Below are 11,823 nucleotides of genomic sequence, written 5' to 3' on the forward strand. Positions count from 1 at the left end.
ATATATACTCACTCATTTATCTATATGGGGAATGGAGGAGATGGGGCAGATTTATTCCATTTGATCTGATGTTGTTCTGTGTTTACCACACCAGGTGTCAGCAGCAGCAGCAGACTGATATATTTTTTAATCAGTCAGTGGATCTATACAAGATATGTTTCTGAAATTACCTGGTTATTTCATGTAGTGAAACCAATTGAAAAACAAATTGATGCATTATGTTGGACTGTGTAGAGTGGACTGTGTAGAGCAGTCTGTGGGGATCTTTGGCACTCTTAGGTTAGAGCAGTGACGTAAAAATAAGGTAAATAAATGACTCTATGGCCAGAATGGGAAGCAGATGTTACCATTGTATTTTTATTGGTCAAGCAAGACAAGAGAATACAAAGGAAGGAAGCAATAATAAAACAAATCAAAAATCTTTCACCTTACTTACCATCTTAAATTCTGCATCATCTATTTTTGCTAGCAATGATTTGCCTATTTCTAAAATTATTCCACATTAAGCATTTTCAACATACTACACGACCTTGGTGGCAATAAGCTGCTACAGGAGATCTTTCTAAGCTGGTTTGCAAAGATGATTGGTCCATTGCAAGAATAAAATATGTAGCAGCAACATCAAACATCTGTTGCTGTTGTAAGTGCATCATTTATCCATTAACTATCTTCTTGTGAGATTGAGCTGATTCTATATCAGATGCGCCAATGTCTGCTATTCATCAGCATAGCAAAAAGCATTTTAGCACAATTTTGAACCAAGATGGCAAAAAAACAAACTTGTCACAGTGTTCTTTTAAGACTTCTCGACATCTTTCGGCATGTTGCAGGTATAGCCATAGTCACAGCAATTGAACATCTGCAGTAAAGTCTGCTTTCAGTGGCCCTGAAATGAGTACAAGTCTTTGTGTTAAGAAAAAATATTATGGTCAAAATACACTAGTAATTATTTTATGTTTGGTTTTTTTTCAGAGGTGAAGGAGCCACATAATTCTCTGTGGCCTCTTCCCCATGAGAAACAACAGAAATAGAGCAGATTCATCATGTGACAGTAGTCTGGCAACATAAGTGATCAAACCCAGTACTATCAGCACATTTAGGTGTTGCTAGATGATGGTTGGTGCACAGATGTGCATTTCACTTGATGTAACACCAGTACACAAAGCAAGGTCTAAAACAGAGATGTAGCCTTTACATTTTTATCTGAGCAGTGATTAATTCAGAATAATTATCAGGATATTCTATGTGAAGGTAATAAGAGTGTGGTGTGTCCTACCTCCTTCTAGTTTTCTTTGTCCTCTGAAGTAGGAATGAGAGAGGCAGGTGCTGAAGGCAGGGCTGGCTTGCGGAGGAAAGGATATGTGAGTCTTTCCCTCACACAGTGCGTGTAGGTGTGGTCACAGTCCAATCCATATGGACAGCAGTGGTAGCCATCCAGACAACATTTACCCTACAAGAAACACTTTCTCTCAATCAATGCAGAAATTTAGAATTGTTGCAAAATGTTTGTGTCAGTTGTTGATAAAAGAAATTTAATTACAGTCTCGTGTTTTATTGCACAAGTATATATAGGCTGACTCACAGGAAAGTAGGGACAACAGGTCCAGCCACCTTTTGGGTGTCTGCAGCAAGTAGTGCGATCAGGACAGTAGGTGTAGCTGTCACAGTAGACCACTGAACTCTTGATTGGATCTGGGACGTGGCTCTCTGTGAGCTCCTGAAGTGGAGTTCCAGACAGATTGGGGGTGCTTGGTTTCTCTGCAGCCTCCTTGTTCTCCATGGGTATGCTCAGCCATGGCTGGTTTACTTTCTCACACGTCTGGGCAACCAGGTTACAGCGATGTCCTGACGGGCAGCAGTGGGCCATGTCAGCGCAGCACACTGCCTGGAGAGTAAGACCAAATGACTTTTAACAATCATGAATCAAGTTACTACAAAGGTGGAAAGTCACTGACTTACATTTGCACTGGGACAGCAGGCATATCCACTATTAGACTTGCAGCAGGTGGAAGTATCTGAGCAAGTTCCCCCATCAGGACATGTGATAGAGCAAGAAGCAAAACCCAACACAGCCACTCCAACTGAAAGCCACAGAGTGATCCTTGACATCTGGAAGAAAGAAGTTCACCATGACCTTTTTTTCTCACTGACTTTAAAGATAAGAAAAAATGGCAGGTTTTCTCTTTTTGGAGTATAGGGATCAGTTTTTCTGTGGCTGTAACTTCCAATTTTAATAGTTGAATCACTTACCTTTCACCAATGAAGAGATTCAGCAGCTTCCTGTGATGCCTATCAAAATTCCCTCCCTACTCTATCACGCACAGCTCTTTATATTGCAGGTCAGACACTCCCATTGAACAAAAAGTGAAAGTTTAACTTCATGAAACACCCCTCTGTCCCATGACTCTCATATTGAGACATACAGGTTTTCAAGATTTCTTGAACTACAGTAGCTTAAATGCACTACTTAACTACCGATTTGTCTAGCTTAATATAAAAAACAGTCTCCACGTGTCCTCCTATGATATAAACATTTATGTCCATTAATGACGAAATGGTTCTGTAAGCCTCACCTACTGATCAAAGTACAGCAGAGTTGGCAAAGGTAAAGACATTCTTCGCTTATGTAGAAGTACAGAAACTTGTGTTATTAAAACACTCTGGTAAAAGGTGAAGTACTGACTCAACTTATCTACTCAAGTAAAAGGGAAGATGTATAGTTTCTGAAATGTACTTAAAGTATAACATTAAAAAGCAGCTCTTATTCAAGCTATTTTTGTGCAAAGCTAACTGCATCACCACTTATTGATATAACAATAAAATAATATCAGTACAAGGAAATACAAACTATTTCAACTTAAATTGTAATTCTAATGAATTTACTCAGTTTGAACATCTGTTGGAAAATTTAAAAACAAACTATTTGCTGTTGCCTACACTGTAGATGGGTGACTTTGTCTCCACACTTATACGGAAAAATGAATATAGTCAGGGGTTAAAGTGAGATGTTTCAGGTGTGGGAACCAAAAGATTGGTTGTAGTGGTGCAATGTGGGCAAATGAATCATTTAGAAATAAGTCACAGTAGATTTTGTGTTCTGGCTATGATTGGCTAATGTGCACTGCAGCTCTTTATGGATTATCTAACTGAATTCAGCAAAATATAAGATATCGTTACATGACCTGTCGTGGTTGATTTCCCACCCCCATACAGCATAAAGCTATTATAAATGTAGAATTCACTGAATAAATCTAATCACCATCATCAACATCTGTTACCCTTTTACACTGATCATGAACACCACAGCTGCTCTGCACCAGCTAAATATGGTGCATTACTGTAAACCTTACCATATTTACCACAGTTAGGTTTAAATTTCCCATTTATTAGATGTTGCTGAGCACTCCCCACATTTAAAAATAAACTTTCTTCTTCCTCTCCTATCTTGTCATACTCACAACTTTCTCCATCTGTGACTGAACTTATCTCACTTTCTTTTCTCTCCCTGGGAAAATGTGCCTTTAGCCAGCTGGTCTTGCTGATATTTGTTGAACTCCTACTTAAAAAAAAGGTCACTCCTATTATGCTCACTTCACTTCTGTAGCACCAGCTAGCTGCAGCTTGTGGACATCTGCACCAAAAATGCTGTTCAGGATCACTGTGACCAAAAAGCACCAGCGGTTATTTTTCCCTCCATTTAGGTTCAAACCGGTTTGACGTCTAGAAGGTGTGCAGTGGCGGGAAATAATAACTCAACTCATATGTCTTAAACCCAAAGTAACGAGTCTGTTTTGGAAATGTAAGGAGCAGAAAATCGAAATATTCCTGTAAAAATGGAAGTAAAAGTCACAAGTTGTCAGAAATATAAATAGGCTTCTCAAGTAATGTACAGACATCTGAAAAAAAGAGTTTGTTCTTCATTACTTCCACCTCTGAACTCCTGATCCTGACACATTTTATTCAGTTCAGCATAAAAGGAACTTCAGTCATAAAGATCTCTTGTAATGTCCAACAAGAGATGGCAGGACAAACAACAAGAAGGCATACCACTTTTGACACAATTCTTGTACCTTCTTGCACAACATGGTCATGTGAACGCTGCTATCTTCAACATTCTGACTAATATTAAGATAACCATCGGCTGGACCTGAGTTCTTCTTGTCTTCTTCTTTTTGTTGCTAGCTAAACTTGCATCACGGGTCTTGGTCACACAAACACTGCAAATTACATCACACATCTACAACAATCAAAGTTTAACAATAAAATAACAGAAATAATATGATAAAGAAAATTTAAAGTTCCATGAGTCATTTGCCAAAAAAAAAAAAAAAAAATCAGAAAAAGATTTTGACAGCAGTCAAAAGTCATTGAGTCATTATGTAGGCCCAGAATAATGGCCTTGTTTAGCAATGGAAGAAGTCAGGTATGAAGGACCAACATACTGATGGTGTTGGTGAGTGCCAGGCACATTGAAGTGAGGTGCAGCGGGCAGACTACCACATGCAGTGACACTGATATGGTGATTTAAGTTGTGCTTTGAGAAACGAGCTGAAGTACCCAAGAGGCCACATTAAAAGGCTAAACTCATGTTCACATTTTATTTAAAGATTTTGTTGGTAAGTTCAAACAAGCTGTGGTGTGGAATTTCAATCTCTGACTGTGTTGCGGCAAAGATTTTGATCTAAAAATAGCTCACCAGAGCCACCCTCAGTAAAATGAGCAGCATCGGGAATAATGTCTCATTTTTGTGTGTTTTCCTGAGACATTAACAACAGTTCTTATTGCTTCCTTGGGCTCCATACTCCAAAAAGAAAGTCATAACAGACTCCAAGTCTGGAAAATAAATGTAGCTCTAAATATAATAGCATAGTATTGTATATCAAGGACTTCAGATACAATACTATCTAAGGGACTAGACAGATACTTCTCGTCCTTGCTAGCAAAACCTGCAGCACTGGTCTTGGCCACAAAACAGTTGGAACCACATCACAGCATCAAAATTTAAGGTTTGAAGTCCCATGGGTCACATATACTGGTTTTTTTTTTGGTTTTTTTTTTAACAGCATAACAGTCTCATGTAGCAATGGAAGAAGTCAAATATGAAGCACAGGGACTAACTCCTAGGGTGTCAGTATACTGAACGTGGTGGGGAGTGTCGGGACCACTGAAATAATGGACTTCAGTCCTGCACTTGATTCCAACCTGGCGGCCAATAATTTACAAAAGACATGGTGGTAAAACAACAATATATGCACCAGTTGTTGCCAATTAGAGGGATTAGCACCTTGCTTATTTTCCCTTCACACACAGAAGTCCAGCACTCAAGCTGCTGGATCCCTCGGTGGCAATCCCCCAAAATGACTGCTGTCTTCTTTTTCTTTTTTCTTGGATTTGTCCCGGGAAATTACAACATTATGCATTTTGACTTGTCTTTTAAACAATATATAAAGATGTACTGCTTCATCTGAAAAATCCTATTTGCAGACTGTAATTTGAAATTAAAAGTCTCACTGTTAATTTCTCCTTTTCCTCACTGCTTCTCCTTTTCTTCTTGCCTTCAGGGAAAAGTAAAACATGACTACAAAAAGAAGAAGAAGAAAAAAAGCACCTGATACTGTTTCACAATAATGGAATAACTGAATTTCTACAATCAGCTGTGTTACGTCCATTGACCTCTTGACTTCTTCCTGGAAAGAGCTGCTCTCTCCCTCCCTCTCTGTTCCAGGTCTCCCACACCTGATCACCACAGCTGAACAGCATTCGGAGGATTTTGGTGGAACTGCATATTTACCTCCAGCAGCAAATGCTCTTTGTCATTTGCCCACTGGGCCCTGAGATGTGTGGTTTCAGGACTGGTGCTCACTTTGCTTAATGTGATCTTGGGAAGTGAAAGTGGCAAGCTTGTGGGACCTGTCTATCTCTGTTCTGTTGTATTTGGTAAAGTTATTTGTGTATTAGTGAAAGCTTGGTAGGTGTCCTCTGCCATTTTATATAAGCAAGTTTTCACCTGTTTTGTGGCCAGTCAGGGAGCTTACACATCGTATTTTGTTTCAAGTTATAGTTTAGTTTTTCCTTTCTAGGAAGAATGGAGACTGTTGTTTATTGTTTTGGCCTTGAAGACCCAAATACCAATTTGCTTCCTTTCATATTATTTACTTTAATGGTATAAGTAAACTGTAGACATTTAATTGTAAATAAATTCCTTTGATTATAAAGCTATCTTGTTTGGGGCTCAGTTTATGGTTTGGTCTACTAGCACTTTGTGTTTGACTCCATGTGCACTCCAGACTTCTCAGGTAAGGGGGTTGTAACGCACTGCAACGGGATCAGCTAGGTTAGGTCAATGGGTCAAAATGAACAGACTAGTGTTGAACATTGCCCAAATTAATGCATTGTATTTTCAGCAGGGATGTTCTGGCAAATGCTGCAGCACTGAACTCTATTGAAGGGAGCTTTGTAAAATAAAATTACTGGGTATTAAATATTTTCTCTTGGTCTGATCATATCGGGTTTGTTTCCAAGATGGCAAAGGGCATTGCGCTCTCAAAGAAATTCTTGGCATATGTTCCCATGTCTGTTCTGAATCATTGTCTGCTCACTTGTTCTGTCACGTGTAGTATTGCCCAATAATTGGGCCATGTACTGCTGTTTAAAAAAAAAAATAAAAAATTACAACTCATGCAGAAAAGGGCAGTTCTACATTGCTCCTACTGCACTAAGCCAAGCAAATTTATTTATAGAGCACTTTAAAACAGCAAGCACTGACCAAAGTGCTGAACATGGAAGAATAAAACAATAGGCAAACGTAAAAGTCAACACCCAAAAATAAGAGAATCAGTAACATATAAAAATAAAAGAGCAACAATAAAATATAAAATAAAATACACAATCAAGTCATGATAAAATTAGAATAAAAAATAAATAAATACATAAGAAATAAATACACTGCAATACAAACATCTCAAGCTTGTTTGAACGCCTGGTGGAAAAGGTGGGTCTTAAGAGAAGATTTAAAAATGGCTAGTGAAGAGGCCTGTTTGATGTGCATAGGCAGAGCGTTCTACAACCTGGGAGCTGCCACGACAAATGCTTTGTCTCCCCTGAGCCTCCGCTTAGTCCCCGGTATGACCAAAAGCAGTTGGTCAGCAGATCTGAGCGGGCGGGAAGGGGAGTGTAGATGCAGCAACTCTGTGAGGTAGGGTGGTGCAAGGCCATTTAAGGACTTATAAACAAATAAAAGAATTTTAAAATGAACTCTAAAATAAACAGGAAGCCACTGCAGAGAAGATAAAACCGGAGTGATGAGTTCCCTCTTATGTGTTCCAGTCAATAGCCGTGCAGCAGCATTTTGTACAAGCTGAAGACGAGACAGTGAGGACTGATTAACGCCAAAATACAAAGAATTACAGTAATCCAGCCTGGTTGTAACAAAGGCATGGATCACTGTATTAAAGTGATCTTTCGACAAGATATTTTTTATCTTGAAAGAAACTAGATTTTACCACATCATTAATCTGACCCTCCAACTTAAGGTTGGTCAAATATAACCTGAACCACTCCAGAGCTGTTTATGCAGATGCATAAACAATTATCTTGGGTTACTGTTAACAAATTAAAGGTATGTGTTTAGTTATTCATGCACACAGCTATTGCAAAACCTGTCTTTTTTTTTTTTTTTTGCAGTAAACTTCTTTATTTTTGAGAGGTTTTAACCATGATCATATGACATGGCAAGTGACCTCTGGTCAGCTAGATTTACCCTGTCCTCAAGCTAATTATGAGGGAGCTGTTCTGTACAGAGGTTTGCCTCTTTGTAATGAACAACATCAAACAGATTAAAAAAACAAAAAAACAGGGTGATTTAAGAAGTCACTAAAGCAGCACCTGTGCAACTGAACTCATTGATCATGGTCATTACAGTTTTTGTGCTGTTTTATTTTTGCTATTAGTGTAATTTTTTTAAATGTGTTGATTGATTTATTTATACACACACTATATTACCAAAAGCATTCACTTGTCTGCCTTCACATGCATATGCACTTGAGTGACTTCTCATTCTTAATCCTTAGGGTTTAATATGTTGTCACTCAGCCCACTCTATGCAGCTATAACAACTTCAACTCTTCTGGGAAGGCTTTCCACGAGGTTTAGGACTGTTTATTGCTCTCGAGTCCAGTGGCGGTGTGCTTTACACCACTCCATCTGACACTTTGCATTGCACTTGGTGATGTAAGGCTTAGATCAATCTCGGCCATAAAAACCCATTCCATGAAACAGGTTGCATTGGTTAGTTAAGAACACCATCAACAGTGTGTGAAACACTGATAGCAATTAGTGTAGATTTTCTCCATATAATTGAGAGAAATGATTCTAAAAAGCTGAGCTGAAGTGAGTACCCTGCACTTCACACAGAGATGCTGACACTTGGCCAAGAAAATTATCTTGTAATCATTTAGCCCATGTCACATTGCAGGACACTGCATTTTTATTTTGCCTGTAGCAGTGATCCTGTGCTTGGGCTACACAACAGTGAACAGTTTCAGTGTGTGGTGCAGGATGGTAAAAATGGGCCTTAGCTGGAAAGAAAAAGGCTGCAGTTTGAAACTTTTTCACTCATGGCATGAAGAGGAGTAAGGAACTCATCTTAACTTATCCTTTTTAAAGTACTATTACAAAACAGTAGTGCTGGTTAATTTTGTTGTGTGCAAAGTTTCAAAAGACAGGAGACAAAGTTGGAGTACTCACTCTGAGAGGGTCTTATTCTGATTTGTGTGGAACATTAAATGCTGGCATGCTCTGGTAAGTATGACTATTAATTAGATAAAGAAATGACGGACTCCCCCTACAGTATGAGAGGCGGGAGAGCTTGAACATCTGGTTGAGTAACATTTTGGGGAAAATGAAACTGAGAATTTGACTTCTGTACTGCAACTGTATTCAAGTCTGTGGTTTAAAGAACTACAGCAGTGCCTGTCATGTCCTGCGCTGTGGCTGGCAGGTTTGAGGACCCCAGAGCAGGACTTAGGACAGGAAGGAACTTAATATCAGCTTGTATTTGCTAGAACTCAGGACAGAGCTGGACTGGGCCAGCAGAACAAATTACAGAACTCACTTGAGTGAGCAGGGAGACATTGAATAACATGAAAAGGGTCTATGGTTCAGTTTGACTGTTTAAATGATAAAAGTAACTAAGGCAATGGAAGATGTCAGGCATGAAGTACACTGTAAACCCGGATAAGTTGAATCTACTTAAAAAAACCAAGGTAACTCGTTGCCTTAAATTTTTTAAGTAATGAAACAGTTCATTTAACTCAGCCTATTAAGTAAGCACTACTCCATTTCCAATTGAACTAAATTGTATGTTCTAATTGACCAAACTTATCTTTTATAGTTCATGAAAAAAAGAAATGTCTTTTGATCAATCAATTCCCCCTATCCTTTTCATGGTTGTGTGGGGGGTGGAGCTGACAAGGCAGTAAGATGCAGGGTACACCCCGTACAGGTCACCAGCCTGTTGCAGGGCTGACACAGACAACCATTCACACCTGTGGGCAATTTAGAGAGACCAATTAACCTAACCCCAGTAACTGCATGTCTTCAGACTGTGGGAGGAAACCCACACAGACACAGGGAGAACATACAAACTCCACATAGGGATAAAGTGGAATTGAACCCAGACTATCAGATAGCTATTCTACCTGTGAGGCAGCAGGGCTAACCACCACACCACCATGCTGCCCAGTAACACAAATATTTTTTACAGTGTTGAACTGTGTCTGTTTAAATTTGGTGAATAAACATGATAAAACTCAGCCCTGCTGAATGCTGATACATTAACATTTACAAATAACATTTGTCCATGGAACAATAAAAAAACTATACGAGAGAGCGTTGTGAACAAAAACACCAAATGTCTACTATTCCAAACAGCAAGAGGCCTGGGTCAAGGTGGAATTGAACCCAAACCTTGTAGATGGTATTCTACCTCTGAGGTAGCGCTGCTAACAATCATGCCACCATGCAGTCCAGTCTGTTAAAACTGGTATAAAGTAGATTTTTAGCAGGTGCAAAACTTGATGATATTAAGTTGTTTAAACTCAAACACATGATTACAATAAGATAGACCATCAAAAAGTACAGTCTACTCAGCATTAACAAGTAATGTTCACATTCTAGGCAATTTTAAGTAATATGAACTCAATATTTTTAAGTGGAATCAAAATCTGGGTTTACAGTGTACAGACACTAACTTGTTGAGGGTCAACATACTGAAGGTGGTGGTGAGTGCCAGGCACAAAAAAAAAAAAAAGAAGTGTGGACTTCAGTCCTGTGTTTGATTGCAACTTGGTTGCCAAACAAAAAAAAAAGCACATTGTTGAAATAATGAAAGATATGCACTGGTAGCTGCTTTTTAGCGGGACTGTTGCCACCTTTGTGACATTAGCAAGAAGCGATGGCCTCTAAAGAACATGAATTCATCAGTGTAGAACAGTGCAGTGAGTTTTGCAAATAGTCTGCAAGTGTGATTTATGGTAATGGAATAACTTGCAGAAAACTGTTACAGTTATTTAAGTTGTTCTGCTTTGAAGTACAGAAACAAGCGAACAGCATGGGAATAATGCCTTTTCTTCAAATGTGTATTATTGGCTGTGTTCTTTTTAGGCAGTAGGGACAGTTCTCATTGGCTCCTTTGGCCACATGCTTAAAAAAGCCATCCAGCTCACAATCCGTCACAATGCACAGCTGTCAGGTCTGTGAAATGGCAAATGTCCCTGATGTGTATCATCTCCCAGAGGGTAACAGTTCAAACAGATGGTGAACTCTTGTTGTTGTTTTCACCAGTCCTTGCAAAGCCTTTTTGCCTGCTGCAGAGCAGTCTGCATCCCACACTAGTAAGCAGTATGTTAGAACAGACTCAACTGCAGCAGAAAGTGGAGTCTCTGCCCTTTTCACTATGGTGGTAATGTTAAAAAAAAAGGGGGGGGGGGCACCACACAGCCCCAAGGATTGCCCAGGTTCAGTGTAATAAATAAGGAAGTGTGGGGGGCAAGTTTGATGCTCTGAGAATGCACCCATCTAATATTTGTTTTCCATATCAGTCCCACACTGATGTTGTTCTGTGTCAGCCCCAACCGGTCGTGGTAGATGACTGCCCCTCCCTGAGCCTGGTTCTGCCGGAGGTTTCCTGAGCCTGGTTCTGCCGGAGGTTTCTTCCTGTTAAAAGTGAGTTTTTCCTTCCCACTGTCGCCAAGTGCTTGCTCATAGGCGGTCGTTTTGACTGTTGGGGGTTTCTCTGTAATTATGGTAGGGTCTTTACCTTACAATATAAAGCGCCATGAGGCAACTGTTTTTTGTGATTTGGCGCTATGTAAATGAATTGAACTGAACTGAATTTACTTTAGCTGGTTGCTAAATGGAGTATTAGTATGAGGGAAGCAAACAATGAGGGAGGGGCATTCTGGAGATATTTTAAGCTGGCAAGACCAACACGTTTCTTTGTTTGTTTGAACTTCGTGATTTAACCACAAACTATGTTTGACTGCACTGTCAGCAGCTGAAAGGTTTGTCAGCTAACATAATCATTGTCTGATTATGTTAGTTTTAACACTTGCTGGGAAGCTCTTATTATACATAAGGTAACATAATGATAAGGTAACATTAGGTAAATAAATATCACCTATCTCAGTCTGCTGTGTGTGCGAGAATAAGTGCAAACCAGGGGCGTAACAACACTCCCAAAAGGTTTGGATGTTTAATGGTCAAAACAATTAAAGGAACACTTTTTAATAAGAGTATAGCATCAAGTCAGTTAAACTTCTGGGA

The 11,823-nt window shown here is 39.3% G+C and overlaps 1 protein-coding gene across 1 annotated transcript; it reads right to left on the reverse strand.

The window, feature by feature from the left end:
• Positions 1 to 330: 330 nt before the first annotated feature.
• On the reverse strand, positions 331 to 2,390 carry LOC115788354 (progranulin-like). The gene is made up of 5 exons (XM_030741337.1): positions 2,251 to 2,390; positions 1,960 to 2,109; positions 1,583 to 1,885; positions 1,277 to 1,450; positions 331 to 886 (listed from the first exon to the last, which is right to left on the reverse strand). The coding sequence occupies exons 2-4, from the start codon at positions 2,107 to 2,109 to the stop codon at positions 1,283 to 1,285; spliced, it is 621 nt and encodes a 206-aa protein (XP_030597197.1). The 5' UTR covers positions 2,251 to 2,390; the 3' UTR covers positions 331 to 886; positions 1,277 to 1,282.
• Positions 2,391 to 11,823: the final 9,433 nt, after the last annotated feature.

The sequence above is a fragment of the Archocentrus centrarchus genome, chromosome 11 (genome assembly GCF_007364275.1).
Source record: "Archocentrus centrarchus isolate MPI-CPG fArcCen1 chromosome 11, fArcCen1, whole genome shotgun sequence".
NCBI lineage: Eukaryota > Metazoa > Chordata > Actinopteri > Cichliformes > Cichlidae > Archocentrus > Archocentrus centrarchus.